General features: G+C 44.0%; 1 protein-coding gene across 4 annotated transcripts in view; it reads left to right on the top strand.

Annotated features, from left to right (window-relative positions):
• cep295 (centrosomal protein 295) overlaps positions 1-26,768 on the top strand; it is a 109,632-nt gene that overhangs the window by 7,488 nt on the left and 75,376 nt on the right. For all 4 annotated transcript variants that reach the window (XM_059964612.1, XM_059964610.1, XM_059964611.1 and 1 more), the window contains exons 4-9: positions 2,218-2,342; positions 4,363-4,456; positions 5,555-5,668; positions 19,119-19,259; positions 20,850-21,033; positions 24,203-24,376. In XM_059964612.1, the coding sequence (XP_059820595.1) occupies positions 2,218-2,342; positions 4,363-4,456; positions 5,555-5,668; positions 19,119-19,259; positions 20,850-21,033; positions 24,203-24,376 (832 nt within the window). The remainder of the gene's footprint in view (positions 1-2,217; positions 2,343-4,362; positions 4,457-5,554; positions 5,669-19,118; positions 19,260-20,849; positions 21,034-24,202; positions 24,377-26,768) is intronic.

The raw sequence follows: 26,768 nt of genomic DNA on the forward strand, positions 1-26,768 counted from the left end.
TCTTTGACCTTTATGCTGTCCATAACTCCTCCAGTCTTGGTGTCATCTGTAGACTTGCTATCAACTGATCTACATTTTCATCCAAATCATTGATATACAGTATATAATAAACAACAAGGGTCCCTACATTGATCCTTTTGGAGCACCACTGGTCATGGGCCTCCAGCAAGAAGAGCAGGCTTTCATCCCCCATTCTGATTTCTCTGGCCAAGCCAGTTCTGAATTCAAACTTGAAATTCACCCTGGATCCCATTCATCTTTACTTTCTACTATGAGGGACCTTATCAAATGCCTTAAAGTCCATGTAAAGTAGATATTATCTATTGCCTTATCTTCATCTAGTTCCTGTGTTACCTCCTCAAAAAAAAAACAAGTTTGTTAGGTGCGACTTGCCCTGCATATAGCCACACTGACTGTTGCTAAACAGGCCATACCTTTCCAATTGTGTATAAATCCCGTCCTGCACTGTCCTCTCCAATAGCTTATCTGTCACTGCCCTGAGGCTCCCGATCGATGATTATCTCTCTTTTCCTTGAAATAAGGAACAACGTTTGCTACTATTGAAGCCTCTGGGATCTTGCCTTTTGTCGGTGAGGACACAAAGATCTTTGTCAGAGCTCAAGCAATCTCATCACTGCTGCTTTCAATGTTCTGCGATTATATGCCATCAGGACCTAGGAATTTGAGCACCATAATGCTTTTCAGAAGACCCTGCATTACCTCCTCCTCCTCAATCTTAATGTGTCAATGATACCGCTTTGCTTCTGTGCTGTACTTAATTTTTTTCCTCATTTGGTGATGTAATTCATTTTCTATTTGATTTCACTTTTTGGGATTGTGATGACATTGAATATACCATGCAGAAACTCTAAATGCAAGTCAAGACTATAAGCCCTATCTGTGATACACTCATGTATCAATGAGTACCTTCACTTTGGGGAGATTGGACTGTATCAACCTACAATTCAAAGTCTACATTTACTTTACTGTTTAGTTTCCACAGCAAAGTTCTATCTGTCGACAAATCAAGTAAATTAGCATTCACACCATACATCGATGCAGCTAAACAAGACAGCTTTCCCTTTTGCCAAGGTGCAAAACATTCAAAATAGCAAGTAGCATTATTCAAAATAACCAGCAAAGAAGCACATTCACTCAAAAAACACGTAGATTGTCCAAGACCCTGAGTGACAATGTCCAGCAATTAATGGTGCGTTCTCCTTCCTGGCTGTGTGTGGGTGCATGCAATCCAGCCTGTCATTCCGCTGCTCATACATGGGAGGGCAGCACTGATGGCCGAGATTAGGCCCCAGCCGAGTGCAGACGCCATGTCGTAACACTTTTACGTCTCTCACTTGGTCTGCAGCTGCAGGCAAGCCTGAGGCTTGAGACCTAGTCCCTGCTACAATTGCGGCTGCACAGCTCCCATGTCATCAGGCCCTCCACCAGACAAGGGTAGCAGGCATGCAGCAACTTGAATTATCACTGCCAACAGAATCTTCTGATTGCAAGTGAAATGTCTGAGACAATCTACCATGGTTGTAGTGCACCAACACTGATGCTTCCGATTAGCAGACAATTGCACTGACTGCAGCCAGATCAGTTCCTCTTTGCCCCACCCCCACCAACATCCTGGCCAGCCCATTCAAAATACTCACTATTTTGAATGGTGTGTACCCCTTCAGTACCAAGGAGGGGATACTTCCAGCTCATGGTGGGTTTAAAAACTGTTTATTTTAAGTTTAGTGATCCACATTTAATTTGGATTAATAATTGTTGACATGGATTTGAAGCTCACAGGAGGATTGTGAACTTGCAAAATCTTTCTAACCTGCAAAGGATTTCTTGCTTAGAAAGGATATTCAAACTTCAGAGATTTCCAAACGCAAGTGTTTTTTCAGTTTATTAGAACTATACTTATCAAGTTGCGGACAAATTATTTGGCCTTCTCAGAAACTGAAGGCTGAGGAATAAATTCTGTCTTCTCTCTGTCATTCAATCTTTTTATCATTCTTAAAATCCTAACTGCTTTCTAACATTTATACTGATTTTTCTAACGGGTAGATATCATCTGTATATGATGTTTTTCGGTTATATTCTTCATTAAAATTAATTTCTTAATCTTCATCTTTGGTTTTGTATATTATTGATTTTCACCACAGAGAATGTATATGTCTTCCTCTGTATTATTTTTCTTAAAATATATTTTCTTTGAAGGAGCCAGACTTGAAAATTCAATCAAAACAGGCAGCAATTAACAGAGAAAAGGCTGAGAGAAGACATAGAGAAGCATTAAGGGAGCTGAAGCAGCAAAGAGAAAAAGAACATGAAGTTCAAACCAGGTTTGCTTTTGCTTCTATAAATGCTGTGCATTGAAGCATTTCTATGCATTTCTGTGCATTTCTATAGACACTTACGTTATGTGTTGCTTACTGTTGGGTAATAATCTCAAATATTATGATTAAAAACTTTTAAGATAATTAACATACTGAATAATACACAGTGATGTTTCTCCACCTACTTTTGACTTTCCTATTTCTTTGTGCTATAGGATTATGGTTTGTAAAGAGGTATGGGTGAGAATTCCAGAGCTCCAATCATTGGAATATTTTGTCGCATTTTAGCAGAACATTTCTTTTCATATTTTTTAATATGGTTGGAATTAATGGTAATTCTATTGTGCATCACTGCAGTGACAATGAAGCAGGGTTTTCAGCCAAGTTCAGTTCTTTGTAACTCTGCGCTTGTGTTTGCTTGGAATATTATTTAGCAGATTATTGCACAAAAGTTAAAGATGTAAATGTAAGATGCTCCGAATAAACTGAGACATTGTTCATGGTAGATTTGACTCTTTCCAGTCTGCTAAAGTACAGAAAGGCTCATTAGGGAAGGAACCAGTATGTAAGAGGTTTGGACAGATTAATCTGGGGTGGTGGAGGTTTGCCATTTGAAGGTGATAGGATTTCACGCAGATGAAAATGACTATGGGGAAGTAATGGAGGTCCTGCAGATGAAAGCTAGCAAAAGGCATGAAGGCGTAGGTAGATAATCAGCTCGATGAGTCAAAGCGTGATTTTGTTTTACAAATAATGGAAATTATTTTGGGACAGATGATGCTGGCTTAGAAATGAACAGTAAGGAGAAGCTGGAAGCAGTGATCATTAATGTTTGGAAGTAAAGAAGGCATCCATCTACCTTTGGCAGAAATCTTGCTTATACTTTCCAGCAGTGTTCTGACTAGGATACTAATGCCTATGCTGCTCTTGGCCTGTTTGTTAAGAATGTTACAATTTGAAATCTGCAGTGTTCACAGCCCTCATGCGGGGTAGAATTTGAGGCAGGTGCTATCAAAGGTGTGTGTATGTTCACTTTCTCTCCCTCCCCACCCCCCCACCATGAGTACATAAACTCTCTCTCTGTCTCTCATGATGTACTGCAATTCTACTAATGATTTGTCAAACTGAAGTGCTTAGACCCTTCCCACCCCACCATGCCTGAACTGCTGAAAAAGGAAAGAGATTTTATTTAGAGGTTCTGTGTGGAATTGGCCTTTCCAGTCCAATGAGCGCACCTGTCAGCAACCTACCTATTTAATAGTGTCCTAATCAGGACAATTTACTATGACCACATATGGGAGTAAGCCGGAGCACCTGGAGGAAGCTCATGCAGTATTGAGAACTTACAAATTCCTAAAACATGAAATTGAACTTTGAATTCTGGAGTGCCCCGAACTGTAATAGCATTGTGCTAACCTCTACAGTATCATGTCATGATAGCATAGAGGTCAGTGTAATGGTAGTACAGCACCAGCAACTTGGGTTTAATTCCTGCCACTGTCTTTAAGAAGTTTGTATGTCCTCTCTGACCATGTGGCTTTCCTCAGGCTGTTCCAGTTTCATCCACAGTCCAACGACCTGCAGTTACTAGGTTAAATAATCATATGGATGTAATTGGGTGGCATGTGCTCATTGGGCTGCAAGGGCCTTTAGACATGCTGTATCTCTAAATAAACATTAGAATTTTTAACAAGAGGTTTTCAAAAGAAATGGCTTTCATTGTATTACTTCCCTTGATCCCTCTGTCATCTTTAGTATTAAGCAAGTGTCTTTTGTTTCTTTTTTAAACCGATTTCTAAGGCACATATGTGGTGTCAAATGTGTGTATTCTAGCTCTTGCTGATCAGATTATCTACTGTGCTGATTTAACTTTCGATATTTCACATTGAAATGGGTTTCAAGTGTAACAGTAATAAAAAGATCAGTAATTGAAGTATTCTAGAAAGAATTTTAATTTTGATATTACTAAACTATTCTTTAAAAAAAGACTTTTGTGCTTGCATTTCAAGAGACTTTCTTTATTCAGGTATATCAAAACTCGCAAAAAAGCACTACTCATTGAGAAAAAAAGGGCGATAACAATTGCACATCTTCCACCACCTCCACCCAACCCCTTTGCTGTAAGTATTTTTTCAAGTATCTTTCTTAATTAACTTAAAAATACAGTCCATTGTGAAGCAAACTTGTTGTCTTGCTATCTGAAAAGCTTGTATTCAAATACAATCTGTACCAAATGAAATCTGAAGTCACAATACTTAGTTTTTTAAAAAAGGCTAGGTCCTGACAAACTGGATATATTTGTCAGTACATATTGTAGGAGATTGTTGTTTTAAGAAAAATGGAAATGCAAACTGTTACACTGAAAAATTGATTTTAAAAATGCTAGTTTCAAATTTGCGTTTCTTGTGCTGATGATTGCGGAATTATCCAACACCTTTGGAAATTGTCAACTCAACCTGTGTAGAATTGAAATCATTTGTATTTAATCTTTTTTTCAGTTTGCTCTCTGCATGTAATATCAGTGGTGTTTACCACTGAAAATGTGCTGAACATCTTGTTTGCCTTTTCAAAGACTAATGGCTGTATCAATTTAGCAGAAAAAATAGTTACTCAATTATTTAATAGGAAGCTTCTAATTGTTAAATTTTCGTATGTTATATTAACTATCTTTTAATTAATATCTTTTACAGATAACATTGTACAAGGGGAACTTGTATTTTTGATGGATATGACTGTTGCATGACAATAAAACACATCAGTTCTTAAATTAGTTTAGAAGAATTGTTGAAAATGAGCTTGGATAGGGAGAATAAGGGCAGATGGATAATTGCAAGTAACATGACTGATGTTTATGATTAAGATGACATCAACATCAGCATTGACTTCTTGGCCTGCTTGGGTCAATTTGAATTTATTGGCATATGCACAAATACAGTGAGACACACGGTGAAAAAATTGTTTGCAACAGCATCGCTGGCATGTAGATTTAGAGATTCCTGTGTCTTTTTAAAAAAAATTTATTAAAGATTGTCTGAAACTGTACCTGCTCAGTAACTGATTTAATAGGGACTGTCTGCAAGTGATATTATAGTCCTTAAGTGACTGGGGCAAAGACATTTGAGGTAATTTGAACAGTATGATGCATGTTTTTGTAGATATCTAATTGCAATTGTATAATTACTTTATTGAGGTACTTGTATAATAATTTTAAATTATAGGATCTAGAAGTTCCAAAGTACCCAACAGTGAAGATGTATGATATTGACAGCTTCTCTGCCACACACTATCATCTGCCTGAGCCTTGTGTGAACAGGGAAATGAACTCAAAACAGGTATCTAATATGTATACAAGCAAGTGCAATTTAATAGTAATTGAGAATATAGGCACTGCAGTTAAATATTTGGTCCATGTTGGTGCTTATGCTTACTTGAGAGTTCAACTTCCTTTAACTGATTCATTCAGTAGAAACCATTATTCTGATCTTTTGTTCTTACTTATTTATTCTGTAATTGTATCTTTTTCTTTGGTGGCAAACAAGACTGAGGGTGATGAGTTTTTAACCTGAGTCCTCTATTTGATTCCTTACTGATAATCTATTAATTCTATCAAAATTATCGTCTTTGAGAGATTTTCCTTGATTTAATCCAGTCTTTTGAAGACAAATGAAATGAAGCCTATACTACATTACTTTTTGGTCTAATCTTTAAACCCTCTGTTATCTCTAATGCCTTTCTTATCCCAGACCATTTAACACCCCTGCAGCACATTTTTATCTCTCATTCCTATCGTTGCTGTATGCCTGTAGAACATTTTGTTTTTCTTCAATAATTTAAATGCAAAGTTCCTATTTGTGCTAATAAGAGAGCATAATAATTCAGAATAACTTGCCCATGATGAAAATAAAGGATTGTAGCGGTGTGCTACACGCAGCGCTAAAATTACGACACGGAGTCGGTAACTGCAGTCGAAGGAAAAAACTTTATTCGAAATCTTCAGCTTCACTTTTAAGCCTCCCTCAACCTGCCCCCCATGGCGCAGAGGCTCCAAAGCTCTGTGCTCGCAAACCCCCGTAGGCTATCTAATTGTGGGTCGGTTCGGATGTGCCAGGAAATGGGTCGCCACATAACCCCCCCCCAGAACCGGCGATACACCCCCCAATGTCCACAGTCTGGGCCAGAACCTGCTTGGGAGGTCGGCCTCTGCGCCGAGGTGCCGGAAACTCGGCCGGTTGCGCCAGGTCCACATGGGCCGGTTTGAGGCGGTCCACCGTGAAAACCTCCTCTTTCCCCCCAACGTCCAGACGAACGTGGACCCGTTGTTCCGGAGCACCATAAACGGCCCCTCGTACGGCCGCTGCAGCGGTGGCCGATGCCCGCCCCTTCGTACAAACACAAACTTACAGTTCTGTAGGTCTTTGGGTACGCAGGTCGGGTGCCGCCCGTGCTGTGAAGTGGGTATGGGGGCCAGGTTACCGAGCTTCTCGCGTAGTCTGCCCAGGACTGCTGCGGGATCTTCCTCTTGCCCCCTTGGGGCTGGTAGGAACTCCCCGGGGACGACCAGGGGCGCGCCGTACACCAACTCGGCCGACGAGGCGTGCAGGTCGTCCTTGGGCGCTGTGCGGATGCCGAGTAGGACCCAGGGAAGCTCGTCCGCCCAGTTGGCTCCTCGCAGGCGGGCCATGAGGGCCGACTTCAAGTGACGGTGGAAACGCTCCACTAGCCCGTTTGACTGTGGGTGGTAGGCAGTGGTGTGGTGCAACTGAGTCCCCAAAAGGCTGGCCATAGCTGACCACAGGCTGGAGGTGAACTGGGCGCCTCTGTCGGAGGTAATGTGGGTTGGTACACCAAAGCGAGATATCCAGGTGGCGATCAGGGCTCGGGCGCAAGATTCGGAGGTGGTGTCGGTGAGCGGGACCGCCTCTGGCCATCTTGTGAACCGGTCCACAATAGTCAGGAGGTGCCGCGCTCCGCGCGACACTGGCAGGGGGCCCACAATATCCACATGAATGTGGTCAAAACGCCGGTGGGCGGGATGGAACTGCTGCGGTGGGGCTTTGGTGTGCCGCTGCACCTTGGCCGTCTGGCAGTGCATGCACGTTTTGGCCCATTCACTGACCTGTTTGCAGAGTCCGTGCCAAACGAACCTGCTGGAAACCATCCGGACAGTCATCCGAATGGAGGGATGCGCCAAGTTATGAATGGAGTCGAAAACACGGCGCCGCCAGGCTGTCGGGACGACGGGACGGGGCTGGCCGGTGGCGACGTCACAGAGTAGGGTCCTCTCACCCGGGCCCACGGGGAGGTCCTGGAGCTGCAAACCGGAGACTGCGGTTCTATAACTCGGAATCTCCTCATCCGCCTGCTGCGCCTCTGCCAGTGCCTCAAAGTCTACCCCTTGGGAAAGGGCATGAACGGTAGGGCGAGAGAGCGCATCCGCCACGACATTGTCCTTACCCGAGACGTGCCGGACATCCGTCGTGTATTCAGAGATGTAGGACAGGTGGCGTTGCTGGCGGGACGACCAGGGGTCGGACGCTTTCATAAACGCAAAGGTAAGCAGTTTGTGGTCCGTGAACGCGGTGAAGGGCTGACCTTCTAGGAAGTACCTGAAATGCCGGATTGCCAGGTAGAGCGCCAACAGTTCCCGGTCGAAAGCACTGTATTTGAGCTCGGGTGGTCGCAGGTGTTTGCTGAAAAACGCCAGGGGTTGCCAGCGACCTGCGATGAGTTGCTCCAGCACCCCACCGACTGCCGTGTTAGATGAGTCCACTGTGAGGGCGGTAGGGGCGTCCATTCTGGGATGTACTAGCATTGCGGCGTTCGCCAAAGCTTCCTTCGTTTGAACGAAAGCGGCGGCGGACTCCTCGTCCCAGGTAATGTCCTTGCTCGGACCCGACATCAGGGCGAACAGGGGTCGCATGATCCGGGCAGCTGAAGGGAGGAAGCGGCGGTAGAAATTGACCATACCTACAAATTCCTGAAGGCCTTTGATCGTGGTGGGTCGGGGAAAGAGGCGGACTGCATCTACCTTAGCGGGCAGAGGGGTTGCCCCGTCTTTAGTAATCCTGTGGCCCAGGAAGTCAATGGTATCGAGTCCGAACTGGCATTTGGCGGGGTTGATTGTAAGACCGTACTCACTCAGTCGGGCGCAGAGTTGACGGAGGTGGGACAGATGCTCCTGATGACTGCTGCTGGCTATGAGGATGTCATCCAAATAGATGAACGCAAAGTCCAGGTCCCGTCCCACCGCGTCCATTAACCGCTGGAACGTCTGTGCGGCATTCTTCAGGCCGAACGGCATGCGGAGGAACTCGAAAGGGCCAAATGGGGTGATGAGAGCAGTTTTGGGGACGTCGTCAGGATGCATCGGGATTTGATTGTACCCTCGGACGAGGTCTACCTTGGAGAAGATCCGTGCGCCGTGCAGGTTTGCTGCAAAGTCCTGAATGTGCGGCACAGGGTAGCGGTCCGGTGTGGTAGCCTCGTTCAGCCTGCGGTAGTCGCCGCACGGTCTCCAGCCCCCCGTCGCTTTGGGCACCATGTGCAGGGGGGAGGCCCATGGGCTGTCGGACCGCCGGATGATCCCCAATTCCTCCATTCTCTGGAACTCCTCCGCCAGTCGGAGCTTGTCCGGGGGAAGCCGCCGAGCGCGGGCGTGGAGGGGTGGTCCCTGGGTCAGGATGTGGTGCTGTACGCCGTGCCTGGGCATGGTCACTGTGAGCTGAGGTGCCAGAACCGATGGGAAATCCGCCAGGACCCTGGTGAAGTCGTTGTCGGACAGCGTGATGGAGCCGAGGTGAGGGGCTGGCAACTGGGCTGCACCCAGGGAGAACGTCTGAAAGGTCTCGGCGTGTACCAGTCTCTTCCTGGGCAGGTCGACCAGTAGGCTGTGAGCCCGCAAAAAATCCGCACCCAGAAGCGGTTGGGCTACGGCGGCCAGTGTGAAGTCCCACGTGAACTGGCTGGAGCCGAACTGTAGCTGCACCTGACGGGTGCCATAGGTCCTTACTGTGCTGCCATTCACGGCCCTCAGGGGGGGACCCGGTGCCCTGCTGCGGGTGTCGTAACTCGTCGGAGGTAAAACGCTGATCTGGGCACCAGTGTCGACCAAAAACCGGCGTCCCGACCTTCTATCCCACACATACAGGAGGCTATCCCGATGGCCAGCCGCCGTAGCCATCAGCGGCGGCTGGCCCTGGCGTTTCCCAGGAACTTGCAGGGCGGGCGACAACGGTGGGCTTCTGCGCCCCACCGCTGGTGGTAGAAGCACCAGTGTTCATTGGGCCGGGGGTTGGCGGGCTCTGCGGCCGGGCCTGGACTGGTTTGCTGCCGGGAGCGTGGCTGGGAGATCTGTGCGATGGACGCCCCGCTCACCTTTTTGGCGTTCCACAGCAAGTCTGCCCGGGCTGCCACCTTCCGGGGGTCACTGAAATCCGCGTCGGACAGCAGCAGGCGTATGTCCTCGGGCAGCTGCTCCAGGAATGCCTGCTCAAACATGAGGGAGGGTGTGTGTCCGTCGGCGAGAGACAACATCGCATTCAAAGCCGATGGAGGTCTGTTGCCCAAGCCATCCAGGTGCAGTAAACGGGCAGCCCGCTCGCGCCGTGAGAGTCCGAAAGTCCTGAGGAGCAGGACTTTGAATTCCATGTACTTGCCGTCTGCCGGGGGCGACTGTACGAACTCTGCGACCTGGGCCGCTGTGTCCTGGTCGAGGGAGCCCACCACGTAGTAGTAGCGGGTGTCGTCTGAGGTGATCTGGCGAACGTGGAATTGGGCTTCGGCTTGCTGGAACCATAGGTTCGGGCGCTGTGTCCAGAAACCCGGCAGTTTCAACGAAACCGCATGAACAGAGGCGGCGTCGGTCATTTCTGGTCCAAAAATCGTTTGGACCATCGGGGTCACCAATTGTAGCGGTGTGCTACACGCAGCGCTAAAATTACGACACGGAGTCGGTAACTGCAGTCGAAGGAAAAAACTTTATTCGAAATCTTCAGCCTCACTTTTAAGCCTCCCTCAACCTGCCCCCCGTGGCGCAGAGGCTCCAAAGCTCTGTGCTCGCAAACCCCCGTAGGCTATCTAATTGTGAGTCGGTTTGGATGTGCCAGGAAATGGGTCGCCACAGGATAACCAATTGGCAAAATGACTTTTCAGGGACTGAATGGAACTTTGGGGGAGAACAGAAAAGGTTTCATTTTTATAAGCAGTGATATTGAATAAGAATAGGATATACATAAATAGTGACATTGCAAGCACTATACAATTGAAGTGTTCATTATTCATAACTTTTTAAATCTTTTTATTAATTTTAAACAAACATAAATGAAACATGACTTCAGGGAGCTTGAGAGTACATAATTAATAGGTTAAGTATACATTCAGATAGATGGTAATCCATATGTAATAACCTCCCAAACTCATAGTAATTGCGAAAAAAGGAGTAAATAAGAAAAAAAAATCCCCAAAAAAGAAAAGAAAACAAAAACCTAACCAACATGGGCCATTGCATTATGTCAAATATACACAGTAGCGTCAATAACTCCACACCTCCATCCAAATAATTAAGGATAATAGAAGCAGGGTTTAGGAAAAGTCAGTTTAACTGATATGAAAATGTTGGATAAATGGTCTCCAAGTTTCTTCAAATTTAACTGAAGAATCAAAGACAACACTTCTAATTTTTTCTAAGCTCAAACAAGAGATAGTTTGAGAAAACCACTGAAATATAGTTGGAGGATTAATTTCGTTCCAGTTCAATAGGATAGATCTTCTAGCCATTAATGTAACAAATGCAATCATCCATCGAGCTGAGGGGGATAAACAACTATTATCTACCATTGTTAAACCGAAAATTGCAGTAATAGGATGCGGTTGCAATCTGATATTCAGAACTGTTGAAATGATACTGAAAATTGCTTTCCAATAATTTTGCAAATGGGCAAGACCAAAACATGTGGGTCAATGAAGCAACTTCAGAATGACATCTGTCACAGGTTGGATTAACATAAGAATAAAATCGAGCAAGTTTATCCTTGGACATGTGAGTCCTGTGTACAACCTTAAATTGTATTAGGGCATGGTTAGCACAAATAGAAGAAGAATTGACTAATTGTAAAATTTTCTCCCACTGCTCAGTGGATATAAGACAATGAAGTTCTTTTTCTCATTCCTCAATTTTTTCTGATACTTCTGGTTGTATTTTCATGATCATATTATAAATGGTGGCTACTAAACCCTTCTGGCAAGGATTCAGAGCTAAAATTTTTCCGTAATGTCCATTGGACATAATTTCGGAAAAGACTGTAATGTGGCGACCCACTTACTGCACAGGCGAACTGGCTCACAAATAGCCAGCGCGCAGGGGGAGACTTTAGTAATGTACCTCCGACGTCATTTCTGCCTGGAGAGGGCGGGCGCTAGGGATTTAAATACCAGTACCGCGAAGTTTGAATAAACTAGTCTCGAAATGACTTAACGACTGTATGTCATTATTTCAGCGCTGTGTGTAGCACATCGCTACATTGGTGACCCCGACGGTCCAAACGGGATTTAGAGCAAAGATGACCGACCCTTCATCTGATTACGCAGTTTCGCTAAAACTGCCGACTTTCTGGACGCTGCGACCACACGTGTGATTTAGCCAAACAGAAGCCCAGTTCCAGATTCGGCAGATATCCTCTGATTCCACGCGTTACTACCACATGGTGAGTGCCCTTGACCAGGAGACGGCCGCCCAGGTTGCGGATTTCATACAGTCGCCCCCCGGAAGAAGGCAAATATGAAGCATTCAATGCGCTGCCCATTGGGACCTTTGGCCTCTCACGGCGTGAGCGGGGTGCCCGCCTGCTTCACCTGGATGGTTTGGGAGACAGATTGCCGTCAGCATTGATGAACAAGATGCTGTCCCTGGCTGACAGACACAAGTCCTGCCTCCTGTTTGAGCAAGCGTTCCTGGAGCAACTGCCCGAGGACATACATCTGCTGCTGGCTGATGCAGATTTTGGCGGCCCGGGCAGATGTGTTGTGGAAAGCCAAGAGGGAGAGCGTGGCGTCCGTTGGTCAGATTACTAGACCAGGCCCGGCAGGGGGGCGCACACAACACAGAGGCAGGACTGAGGAGGACAGTGAATAGTGGTGTTTCTACCACCAGTGGTGGGTCACAAAAGCCCACCGTTGTCGCCCGCCCTGCAAGGGCCAGGGCCAGCTGCTGCTAATGACTATGGTGGCTGGCCACCAGGACAGCCTCTTGTACATCTGGGACAAACAGTCGGGACGCCGCTTCTTGGTTGACACCGGAGCGGAGATCAGTGTCTTGCCCCCGAAGGGGTATGACACCCGCAACAGGAAGCCAGGACCCACCCTGAGGGCCGCAAACGGCAGCACAATACGGACCTACGGCTCCCACACAGTGCAGCTGCAGTTCGGCGCCAGCCGGTTCACATGTGACTTCACACTGGCCGCGGTGGCCCAACCATTCCTGGGGGCGGACTTCATGCGAGCTCACAGCCTGCCGGTCGACTTGCAAGGGAAAAGACTGGTACATGCCGAGACTTTCCAGATGTTCTCCCTGGGTGAAGCCAAGTTGCCGACCCCACACCTGGACTCCATCACGCTGTCGGACAACGAATTCACCAGAATCTTGGTGGACTTCCCATCGATTCTGGCACCGCAGTTCACGGCAGCCATGCCCAGACACGGGGTCCAGCTCCACATTCCGACCCAGGGACCTCCTCGCCCACACACGAAGGCTCCCCCCAGAAAAGCTCCGCCTGGCGAAGGAGGAATTCAAGCGGATGGAGGAATTGGGGATCATACGGTGGTCCGACAGCCCATGGGCCTCCCCCCTGCACATGGTGCCCAAAGCAACAGGGGGCTGGAGACCATGCGGCGACTACCGCAGGCTGAACAAGGCTACACCACCAGACCGCTACCCTGTGCCGCACATTCAGGACTTTGCAGCAAACCTGCACGGCACACGGATCTCCTCCAAGGTAGATCTTGTCCGGGGATACCATCAAATCCCGATGCATCCAGACAACGTCCCCAAAATGGCACTCATCACCTCTTTCGGCCTTTTTGAGTTCCTCCGCATGCTGTTCGGCCTAAAGAATGCCGCACAGACGTTTCAGCGGTTAATGGACGCGGTGGGACGTGACCTGGACTTCGCTTTCATCTATTTGGACGACATCCTCATAGCCAGCAGCAGTTGTCAGGATCATCTGTCCCATCTCCGTCAACTCTACGCCCGACTGAGTGAATACGGCCTCACAATCAACCGGGCCAAGTGCCAGTTCGGTCTCGATACCATCGACTTCCTGGGCCACAGGATTACCAAAGACAAGGCATCACCTCTGCTCGCCAAGGTAGACACGATCCGCCACTTTGCCCGGCCCAACACGGGCAAAGGTCTGCAGGAGCTCGTTGGTATGGTGAACTTCTACCACCGTTTCCTCCCCTCAGCAGCCTGTATCATGCGCTCTTTGTACACCCTGATGTCGGGTAAAGGCAAGGACATTACTTGGGACGAGGAGGCCGGGGCCGCTTTCGTTAAAGCCAAGGAAGCCTTGGCAGATGCTGCGATGCTGGTGCACCCCAGAACGGACGTTCCGACCGCCCTCACGGTGGACGAATCTGACACAGCAGTCGGTGGGATGCTGGAGCAGCTCATCAAGGGGCGCTGGGAACCCCTGGCGTTCTTCAGCAAGCACCTACGACCACCTGAACTCAAGTACAGTGCTTTCGACCGGGAGCTGTTGGCACTACACCTGGCGATCTGGCATTTCAGGTACTTCTTAGAAGGCAGGCCGTTCGCCGCGTTCACGGACCACAAACCGTTGACCTTCGCGTTCACGAAGGTGTCTGATCCCTGGTCGGCTCGCCAGCAGCAACATCTGTCCTACATCTTGGAGTACACGACGGACATCTGGCATGTCACGGGGAAGGACAACGTCGTGGCGGATGCACTTTCCAGACCAGCTATCCAGGCCCTGTCCCTGGGGGTGGACTATGCAGCACTGGCGGAGGCGCAGCAGGCAGACGACGAGATGCCCAGCTATAGGACTGCAGTCTCGGGTTTGCAGCTGCAGGACTTTCTCGTAGTCCCAGGTGATAGGACCCTCCTGTGCAACGTGGCTACCAGCCAACCTCGCCCCATCGTCCTGGCAGCCTGGAGGCGGCGGGTTTTGGACTCCATACAAGGTTTGACGCACCCATCTATCAGGACAACCATCTGGCTGGTCTCCAGCAAGTTCGCGTGGCACGGACTTCGCAAGCAGGTTGGTGAATGAGCCAGAACGTGCGCGCAGTGCCAAACAGCCAAGGTGTAGCGGCACACTAAAGCCCCACCGCAGCAGTTCGAACCCCCGCACCGGAGGTTCGATCACATTCATGTGGATATCGTGGGGCCCCCTACCAGTATCCCGAGGAGTGCGGTAACTCCTAACGATGGTAGATCGGTTCACGAGGTCACCAACACATCTGCCAACTCCTGCGCCCGAGCACTGATCGCAACCTGGGTAGCACACTTCAGGGTACCAGCCCTCATTACCTCCGACAGAGGCGCCCAGTTCACCTCCAGCCTGTGGTCAGCTGTGGCCAGCCTGTTGGGAATGCAGCTGCACTACGCAACTGCCTACCACCCACAGTCGAACGGACTGGTGGAATGCTTCCATTGTCACTTGAAGTCGGCTCTCATGGCCTGCCTGAGAGGACCAAACTGGGTGGACGAGCTTCCCTGGGTCCTGCTTGGAATCCGCACGGCACCCAAAGAGGATCTGCACGCCTCGTCGGCCGAGTTTGTGTACAGCGCGCCCCTGGCCGTCCCGGGAGAGTTCATACCAGCCCCAAGGGGGCAAGAGGAAGAACCCACAGCAGTCCTGGACAGGCTACGCGAAAGGGTCGGCAACCTGGCCCCCGTACCAACTTCACAGCACGGACGGACCCCGACCCATGTACCCAAAGACCTGCAAAACTGTAAGTTTGTGTTTGTACGAAGGGGCAGACACCAGGCGCCGCTACAGCGGCCGTACGAGAGGCCGTTCAAGGTGATCAACAACAACGGGTCCACGTACGTTCTGGACATTGGGGGGGAAAGGGGAGGTTTTCACGGTGGGCCAACTCAAACCAGCCCATGTGGACTTTGCGCAGCCGGTCGAGGTTCAGGCACCGCGGCGCAGAGGCAGACCTCCCAAACGGAATCCAGACTGTGGACATTGGGGGGTGTATCGCTAGTTCTGGGGGGGGGGGGGGGGGTTATGTGGCGACCCACTTTCTGCACAGGCGAACCAGCTCACAAATAGCCAGCGCGCGGGGGGAGACTTTAGTAATGTACCTCCGACATCATTTCCGCCCGGAGAGGGCGGGCGCTAGGGATTTAAGTGCCAGCACCGCAAAGTTTGAATAAACTAGTCTCGAAACAACTTACCGACGACTGTGTGTCATTATTTCAGTGCTGTGTGTAGCACGTCACTACTGTAACATATTATTCAAGAAATTTCTAACTTGCAAATATTTTTAAAAAAATGAGTTTTAAGTAAATTATATTTATTAGATAGCTGTTCAAAGGACATAAAACTATTATCTAAAAATAGATCACAAAAACATGTTATACCTTTTGTTTTCCATAATACAAAGGCTTGATCCATAAAAGAGGACCGAAAACAAAAATTAGACATAATAGGGCTTGATAAGATAATCTTATTCAAGCCAAAAAATTTACGAAATTGAAACCATATTCGCAATGTATGTTTAACTATAGGATTAGTTATTTGTTTATTCAATTTAGATAAAAGAAAACAGAAGTGAAGGTCCTAAAATTGAAAACCATGAAAAGTCTTGTACAGATTTACATTCCAAATTTACCCATTGTGGGCAAAATGCTATAATCGATTCTTGTGTCCAAAATATTAAATATCAAATATTGACTGCCCAATAGTAAAATCCCTCCTCCTTAGGCTTCTGTAAATATTTTTTGCTTAGTCTAGGACTTTTATTCTGCCACAGATACAAAGATATTTTAGAGTCAATAATATCAAAAAAAGATTTAGGAATAAAAATTGGTAATGCTTGGAATAAATATAAAATTTTGGGTAACACTATCATCTTAATAGCATTAATTTGACCAACCAATGACAAAGGTAATGGGGACCACCTGATAACAAGTTGCTTAATTTGGCCAATTAAAGGTAAAAAATTAACTTTAAATAAATCCTTATGTTTCTTGGCAATTTTAATACCCAAATAAGTAAAATGATCTGTGACAACTTTAAATGGTAAGTGTTTATAAATTGGAACTTGCATATTTAATGGAAATAATTCACTCTTAGTAAAATTCAGTTTGTAACCAGAAAAGCTACTAAACTGAGCAAGCAAGGACGAAATAGCAGGAATAGATCTCTCAAGGTCAGATATGTATAGTAACAAATCATCAGCATATAATGATAACTTACAAGTCCCTTCCCCACAGGTAATACCCAAAATATTAGGTGATTCATGAATGGCAATAGCTAAAGGTTCCAAAACAATGTCAAATAGTAAAGGACTTAAAGGACAGCCTTGCCTCGTACCATGGAATAACTGGAAAAAAAGGAGATCTTTGATTATTGATAAAAACCGAAGCCAAAGGTTTATAATATATTAACTTAATCCATGATATAAATTTTGAACTAAAATTAAAATGCTGCAATGTATTAAATAAATATGGCCTATCAACTCTATCAAATTCATATCTAATGAAAACTGCAGTGTTTTTAAGCAGGATGTACTTTAGTTGATCTTGCTGGACCAAACCCCTGTTGAAAAAAGCAACTTGCGCATAACTGAGTTGGATGCAGAAAATTTATTCAAATGGCCCTGTGCATTCTTGTGATGGTGAAAGCCTTCCATAACATTTTGTAAAAGCTCTGCAGCCAGTATTCCCTTTTCAGCTTCTGACAAAGGGTAAAACTGGGAACTGTGCTTTGCCTTCTATGAAAATGACTGGGGATTTTAATAGTTACAGTATTCAGAAAGATATTACAGTTGAAGAAAATATTTTTGACCCTTAAACTAAAATTATCATTGAAAAATAACATGCTTTCCCTTGTGTCTCTTCATTCACATCTGGAATTTCCATTGAGATCAGTGGTTCACCCCCCCATGCCTGATCTGGAGTAGGATAGAGGGAAATTATAGTAAGGCAGGAATGTGCTTAGTGGACACAATAGAAGCACTATCTCTCATTGAAGCACCAACCTTAGACGAAAAAGTGTTTAAATGACACCTTTTCTGTCATTTCCTTATGCTGTTGTAATCTTGTCATTGAAAATGGTGAAGGACCTAAACAGGTCAGGCAACATCTATGGAGGGAAATTAATAAGTGATATTTTGGGCTGAGACCTTTTATTAGGACCGGAAAGGAAAGAGGCAAAAGCCTGAATAAAATGATGGAAGGGGGGGATAGGGAGGGAGGGAGCACAAATTGGCAGGAAATAGATGAGGGAGAAAGTAGGTAAGTGGATGAAATGGAATAATACTGTGATCGCTTGCCTTAATGTTTCCCTTCATTTTTGTAATTTTTGTTTGTATTATCTGTTTTGTTTCATTCTTTATTACTAGATCTGCCATTTGCTCTTGCAGTAATTTGGAGATGCTCCATTTCCATGTCTGTTATGTTGAGCTAATTACTTTTGATGGTTCACTGGTTTGAGGTTATTAATATTCTTCCTAATCCATTTGCCACCTCTGCCCCATGATTAAAATTGTTTATTCTAATTATTAATTTCCGTATCTTTTATGCACATTTCTTAGCACACACCTCTCCTATTGTTAAATGTTTCATGGCCTATCTGTTTAAAAGAATTGGTTGTTTATTATCTTTTATCTTTATCTCAGAAGGCTGCACTTCTTTTGCTGATGGCTGTATAATTTTTAATTTTTGTTGTAATTAATAAATACAATTCCTTAGTTTTTTTTCCTCTCTTGCCATGCCAGTCTCAAATTTATGGAGCTCTGCAATGTTAGATCATAAGACATAGGAGCAGAATTAGGCCATCTGGCCCATCAGGTTTGTCCTGCCATTCAGTCATGGCTGGTCCTTTTTTTCCCCTGCTCCTCAACCCCCATTTCTGGCCTTCTCCCAGTAACCTTTGATGCCATGTCCAATCCAGAATCTATAAATCTGCCTTAAATACACCCAACAAGCTGGCCTGCACAGCTACATGTGGCAACAAATTCCACAAATTCACCACTCATTGGCTAAAGAAATTCCCCTGTTTTGAAAGGGCGCCCCTCTATCTTGACACTTTGCCCTCTGTCCTAGACTCTCCTACCATGGGTAACATCCTTTCCACACCTCGGCCTTTCAAGATTTGAAAGGTTTCAATGAGATCCCTCCTCATCCTTCTGAATTTCAGCGAGTACAGACTCAGAGCCATCAAACATTCCTCGTATAATAACCCTTTCATTCCTGGAATCATCCTTGCGATCCTCCTCTGGTCCCTCTCCAATGCCAGTACATCTTTTCTAAGATGAGGGGCCCAAAACTGTTCATAGTACTCAAGGTGAAGCCTCACCAGTGCTCTATAAAGCCTTCATATCATTCATGAGACTTTTATAATAGCAGTTCATCTGTACTATTTCTGTTGTCTTGCCTATAATTTGTTATCTTTTTTCTATAATATAAACATCATTGGATATAACCTGTTGCACAATATCCTAACTTTTACCTAAACATAATTTTCTCAACTGGCAATGTAAATTTACTGTGACTTGTGTGTTTTATTTGACTAAAGCAATCCCTTTCAATAGGTTAGTGCTCGATTGACTGCTGAAATGGAAGAAAAGCGTTTAGAGGAATTGAAACAAGAAGCTGAGATGGAAAAACAAGAGCAGCTTGAGAAAGCTAGATTGAGAGGCAGTTGCGCTCTCCAATTAGTTCATTTGATACAGGTAATCAAGGCATCCCCTTAAATGAGGGAGCAAGTGTTGAACAATGTATTATCAATAAGTTTATTTCGAAAGATGTAATCTGACAGTTAAAAGGGTTGTATGGTATTCACACTGTAATGCAAATTATTAACTAATATCTTGTGATCAATTGGGCACAAGATTCCTGATGTTAATCTTCAGTGACACTTGTGTAACTAAGTTGTATTTTACAAACCATGAGCAATGTAGTTATTTGATATGCAACTGGAAACTTAGACCCTGGTGTATAACTCTGGGCACTCAAAGCAAATTACAGAGCCAAATGTGAAGTTGTATCACAGCTATATAGGTAGTCCCCGAGTTACGAAAGTCTGACTTACGGACAACTTGTACTTACGAACCGAGGAAGGAGAATGCCGTCCGCCATTTTAAGTCATTGCCATTGACACTGTGAGTGTTTAACTTTAACTTTGTATTGGGCTTAAATTTTACTTAGTAAGATTCACCCTGATCTCCCCCCCCCCGCCGTTCCGGTTGGCTGGTGGAGCAATGAGATCAGCGCTGGGCTCAAGAACAGAGGTTCCGGAGTTTGATTAAGTGACATACTGCTCCCGTGCCGGGTTGATGTCGATCCAGTGACTCCCGTACCATCCATGCCAGGTTGATGTTGAGCTCGCAACTCGACCTCGTATTAAAAAAAAACACTGCCACCTCCAGTTTAAATTCCCACGTGGAATATTGCGGAGGATCAAATACCCAAACCCAGCACAGCCCCCACTTGTCCCATTTAACCTGTCTCAGTGTGGAGGAGTTTAGGACCTGGGGAATTCAGTGCAGTGGTCCTAGGACCCAGCGGACCTCAGGAGCCGGCGTAGCTTGGGACCCGCCGCCCGCAGTGTTTCTGTTTGCGATTGTAAATAAAGTGGAAATAAAGCATTTGGAAAGAGGTGAAACGCGACTGGTCATTGGAAAAGCATTAGGCTGTAGTTGGTCAACGATTGGAACAATTTTAAAGGATAACTGATAAACTGATAAAGTGAGAATAATGGAGCATGTGAAAAGCCCTGCCCCGATGAAAGCTACAATTATTACTAAGCAACGTAGTGGATTAATTATTGGAATACATATGTTTCTTAAATGTTTTATATGCTTAGAAAAGTAAAATATATACTAAGACAAACGTTTGACTAACTGACGCTAAATAATACAGGATGTTCTTGTTTCGACTTACGTACAAATCCAACTTAAAGACGGACTCGGGAACGGAACTTGTTCGTAACCCGGGAACTGCCTGTACTGTATATTCTACTACTGAATAAGTAATTGCTGTTCTTCATGTGCATAGATCATAAGCAAGGAGTGCTAGTAAATGTACTGCATAATTTAAAAATTTTTGTTCAAATTAAATTTAATTTCAGTTTGATATCCCAGTTAAAAGAGATGTAGATGGATACTGACAACTTGCTGGAATTAGCATTAGCCTCATTACTACATTTTTTGCATGAGTAGTTGTTAAAAAATATTGTTGCATTTCACAAATTTGTGATATTATTGAATAGTGTGAAGTGCATCAATATGTATTCAAAAGTATTTATTCATCTATTCTTGTAGGATAAAGAGAAACTGATCAAGGAGCTGGAACAAATGCAACTTGCAGACTTAACCCGAAGAAGGCAGGCAGTGTCTCAAATGCCACAGAAGCTGTTTGAGCCACCATATAGACGAGTGGAGATAAACAAGGATCGGCAGAAAGAGATGGAAATTGCATTTGAGGATATGTATGCTGATGATAAAAGTAAGTTCAAGAATAATTAAGTATGATTAGTTTGAAAGTTGCTGCTGTGAAACAATTAAAAAAAATTATTGGGAATTTAATGGAAAGATGTGAAATATAGTTCTGGAAAGTTTTGTGTATAAGTACTTGCATTCTACTTTTAAAAAGGGATACAAATTCTTAGTAAAAACAACTAAACATGACAATTTGAAATGTGAAAGATGCAAATTTTATCAGATAAAGACGTGTAGACAGCTGTTACATTGTAAATTCATGGAGTTGGGATGGATTGGTGGTCTGTAGGATGGATGAAAGTTGCAAGGTGGTAAAGCAAAACATGCATAACTTGAACTCTTGATTTCTGGGTTTGAAGAAATAATGTGCAAAATTTTGATCATACAGTACCTCAGGAGGAATGCTTTGGGTGTTATTTTGATGTGTATGAACTATTAATACTAGAAATAACTTTATTTTGAAAATAAAATCATCCTTGTTGGTGTCACTGGTAATCCTTGTATATTGTATTAACTTTATTACTTGCATCCTTCACGTACATGAGTAAAAATCTTTACATTATTGTGCCCCTTTAGAAAATTCTTAGGATTTGGGGGCCATACCAAACTTCAGCCGTCTGAGGTGAAAGAAGTGCTTTTGTGCCTTTTCACCACACAGCTGGTATGCACAGACCACGTGAGATCCTCAGTGACAATTATGCCGAGGAACTTAAAGCTGTTAGCCCTCTCAACCCCAGATCCATTGATGTCAATAGGGGTTAGCCCGTCTCTATTCCTCCTGTTGTCTACAACCAGCTCCTTAGTTTTTGCAGCTTTGATGGAGAGGTTGTTTTCTTGACACAGTGTCAGGGTGATGACTTCTCACTAGGCTGCCTCACTATTATTTGAGATTAGGCCAATCAGAGTAGTATCGTCAGCAAATTTGATTAGCACGTTTGAGCTGTGGGTGGTGACACAGTTATGGGTGTATAGAGAGTAAAGGAGGGCACCTAGGACACAACCCTGAGGGGCACCTGTGATGCCCATTGTAAATTTGGTAAGTGCTGACTAAGCTACTACAGCAGGCAGTTAGGCCGTTAGACCATCCAATTAGGAAAATTTCTTTCCCTGAAGAATTTGTCTGTTAGTACAAAAACTTGTAGAGTGGTGTGTGAAAGAGAATATGCGTAGTTCAGTTTTAGAAACCAATAAATGATTCTTGCATTTCCAAGCAACTTTGAACTTCTAATTGGCTGCATGAAAAAACCTTGGTATTTCTTGCTATTTCCCCCAACCCAAGCATAAGGTCTACCTATTGACTGCAAGTTCAGTGTGTGTGTAGGATGCTGATATTTATATAAGTAAGGCTTGCACATTGTAACTGCTTGGGATTTTCATCAAAGATGGGAAGTGTGATATTGCTAAGCCTATTCCCAACCAAAGATGACCTAAAACTAATCTTTCCTCTCTGATGAGAAAATATCACAACAGGAAGGATTGGTGGATAATTTTTTTCTAGCTTTTCTTCCTCCTCCCACTATCCAACCTCATGCAGAGGAAAATTATAGGAAGTTCTACAGAAGCGTGGAAGATTAACAAATACTAAGACAGTTTGGCCCATATATACACTAGTCAAAAAGAAGCAAGGCAGGCTAAGTCCAGCCTTCCAGAAATGGGTCTACAATCCCACAGGTCATGGATCTTCAAGTACACATCAAAAGATTATTGTAAGTGATGAGGGTTTTTTTAAATGGAACTTTCGTCTCCCCCCCACCCCCCCATGTTTAATGTTTTACCAGTTAATTTAAATTTTATTTTCCCTGTCATTTGCATTTATTTAGGCCTTTCATAGTCTTGTGTACCTCAGCAGTATCTGACTTCAACTGCTTCTGTTCTAAAGACCTAGTTTATCTCTCTTTTTTTTCACAGCAACATCCTCATAACTCACCTCCATACTCCCTTAAGTACAATTACATCTTTTTTATAATGTGGTGATTAGAATGGTATGCAATACTTCTGTGATCTGGCTGCTATTGTCTGCAATTCTAGCATTACTTCCTTGTTCTTGTATTCTGTATGTCAGCAGATAAAGAAATGCATACACACTTTTTTTAACCCGTCTATTGTCCTATCTTGCCACTAAGGATGTGTGGATAATGACTGCATGGACTTTCTACATGTATTGATGTTGAGGAACTGTGTACAGAGAGGAAAAAAAAGATGGTTAATCTGGTATAGGTCTACATTTGCAAGTTTTTCCATTTACAGTGTTTTGAAGAAGGATTTTTATAATAATTTGCGTTAGTGCAGTCCTGAAATTGCTGCATAGGTTCAGTGTAATGGAATTTTCTGGTCAAATTTCTTTCATCACCAAGGCACATCCTACACCTTCTGAATAAACATTTGCTCTGCTTGGTCTTGTCAGTTTTGTTTATTACAATAATGAAGAATTTTGGGTTTTTTTTCCTCTTTCTCTTTTTTCTAATTTTATCCTCAAATGGACTGCCCAATCTTTCTTTTCCTTTTTTGTTTTAGTTTAGTTAGTGGTTTTTTTTTCCCCTTTATTAAATAAAGTTTTCAATCTTTTTTTTTTACAATTGTTATGAGGAGTTGTAGATTTTTCGATTATATTGTGTATATATAACAGCATAACATTTTACCTATCTGATTTTAACAATACTTTCTTTTTTACTGCTGTTTATATGTCTTTTGTATTATCTGTTTGCTAAACTTCTCCTCTGATTTGTATATTCTTTATTGGAAAATCAGTCAAAAGATTGAAAATTGAATGAAATGAGATCTTTTGCTCCATTTACGATGCTATATAAATAATTCAGAATACAAAGCTATATAACTTTGGTATTGCACTTGTTTTTGTCGAACTTTGTGCCTTGTATGATGTACAACTTTTGTTTGTTTCATAATTTTAGAAATAATGAACTTGCGTAGAAGCTGTAAAATCAATTTCTAAATCTTTCCTTTCAATATACTTTATTTTGTTGAAAATCATTTCAAATATTTTAGTTATATAGATCTTTTACTTTGTTCACTTCAGTGCTCTAAATAGTTTGTGCTTTTTATCTCATGCAATGATTGTCATGAATGATACTTTCTGTCTGTATGCAGACTCCAAGTCAAATGTTAAGAAATTTGTGACAGATTATCATGTTTAGTAATTTTTCCTTTATTTTACTCAGAAATCAAAGGTGATGTGTTATTACGTCTTGAGCCTGAACCTTTACCAGCCCCATCTGTTGAAACACAGGATGAAGACTTAGATATCTCTGAGGAACTAGAAGGATTTCAAGAGCAGCAATCTGCAAAAGGTGATCAAGAAGAATCTGAGATAAAACACTTTAGAAAAACAGAAGGTAATAAATCAAAGTTCAAAGTAAATTTGTTATCAGAGAAGATGTATGTCACTATATACAACCCTGAAATTCATTTTCTTGAGGGCATATTCAGTAAATCCAAGAATCATAATAGAATCAATGAAAAGTAAGAGAAAATCTGCAGATGCTGGAAATTCAAGCAACACAGCACAATGCTGGAGGAACTACCTATGGAAAAGAGTATAGTTGACGTTAGGTTCTCGGCTCGAAACGTCGACTGTACTCTTTTCCATAGATGATATCTGGCCTGCTGAGTTCCTCCAGCATTTTATGTTGTTGCTTAGAATCAATGAAAAACTGTACTGCACCAAATCCTATTAATATGAATATTATCTCTTGTTACGTAATGCAACATTGTAAAAATATTAGCAGCAATAGAACACACCTGGAGTCTGGTTTTGCTGTTAACAAAACACTATTAGTAACTATGTCATATAGTAATTTAAACCAGGTACATAAAGAGTTAACATTGTTATGCATACATTGGTTTAAATTTCAGAAGGCCTTTGACAAGGTGCTGTACATGAGTCTGCTAAACAAGATAAGAGCCCATGGAATTATGGAAAAGTTACATACAGGATAGAGCGTTGGCTGATTGGCAGGAAACAGAGAGAATAAAGGGATCCCATTCTGGTTGGCTGCCGGTTACCAGTGGTGTTCCACAGTGGTCGGTGTTGGGGCCGCTTCTTTTTACGTTGTATATCAACTATTTGGATTATGGAATAGATGGCTTTGTGGCTAAGTTTGCTGATGATACAAAGATAGGTGGAGGGGCCAGTAGTGCTGAGGAAACAGACAGTCTGCAGAGAGACTTGGATAGTTTAGGGGAATGGGCAAAGAAGTGGTAAATGAAATACAATGTTGGAAAGTGTATGGTCATGCACTTTGGTAGAAGAAATAAACGGGCAGACTATTATTTAAATAGGGAGAGAATTCAAAGTTCTGAGATGCAACAGGACTTGGGAGTCCTCGAGCAGGATACCCTTAAGGTTAATCTCCAGGTTGAGTCGGTGGTGAAGAAGGCGAATGCAATATTGGCATTCATTTCTAGAGAAATAGAGTATAGGAGCAGGGATGTGATGTTGAGGCTCTATAAGGCACTGGTAAGACCTCACTTGGAGTACTGTGTGCAGTTTTGGACTCCTTATTTAAGCAAGGATGTGTTGATGTTGGAGAGGGTTCAGAGAAGATTCATTAGAATGATTCTGGAAGTGAGAGGGTTAACATATGAGGAACGTTTGACTGGTCTTGGACTGTACTCCTTGGAGTTTAGAAGAATGAGGGGGGACTTTATAGAAACATTTTGAATGTTGAAAGGTATGGACAGAGTGGATGTGGCACTAGTAAGAGAGGGCATGACGTAAGGATTGAAGGGCACCCATTCAGAACAGAGATGCAAAGAAATTTTTTTAGCCAGAGGATGGTGAATCTGTGGAATTTGTTGCCACGGGCAGCAGTGGAGACCAAGTCATTGAGAGTATTTAAGGCAGAGATTGATAGGTATCTGAGTAGCCAGGGCATCAAAGGTTATGGTGAAAAGGCGGGGGAGTGGAACTAAATGGGAGAATGGATCAGCTCACGATAAAATGGCCGAGCAGACTTGATGGGCTGAATGCCCAACTTATACTCCTTTGTCTTATGGTCTAAATATATAAATCCCCAAACTACTTCAAGCTCAGGTGGTAAGTGATATAGTCTTACAAAGGTGTGTAAGAAAAGTTCAGTTCAGATGCACAAGTTAGTTAATGCGAGATGTTTGTAATCCAAAGGCGCATGTTGTGAGAAGGCACTTGCATCGATATTTCGCATATTCCACGACAGCATTACAAAATAACAAGAGCAGTAGGTTTTATCTCTGAAGTTGTTGCACTCCACGCACGAAGTATCACCGACAGTGATCTTCAATGAATCTCCTTTCAACTCAAGTGGTACCACACCACAATTCGGCTACAGGGCATCTCAAAGTGGTGGCCACAGGATACTCAAACAGAATCCACGTATGGATTATCTCCGACAGTAGCTTATCACAAAGGGGACCATCTTCAAGGGAACCACCACCCAGGCAAGGGTCGACACACTGGTAGATTCCACAAGGTTACTCCAATCACACAATGTGATGGCCACTTATCCAGTTACACGACATGCGAAATAACTCCAACAGTGATTTGCCATGGGTGCCTTTCTTCAGTGAAATACCACACCCAGACAAAGGGGTAAACACACACGTGGTATTCCCAAAGGTTTTCCCCTCACCAGAGAACCCACTCCTGTGGATTAACTAAATGACAAACACACTTTTCTGTTGGACTACTTGGACTACTTGGAGAGGGTCTAAACAGTGATCTCTTTGTCACTAGGTTTCTTCTGTTTC

Source organism: Hypanus sabinus, chromosome 3, assembly GCF_030144855.1.
Source record: "Hypanus sabinus isolate sHypSab1 chromosome 3, sHypSab1.hap1, whole genome shotgun sequence".
Taxonomy (NCBI): Eukaryota; Metazoa; Chordata; class Chondrichthyes; order Myliobatiformes; family Dasyatidae; genus Hypanus; species Hypanus sabinus.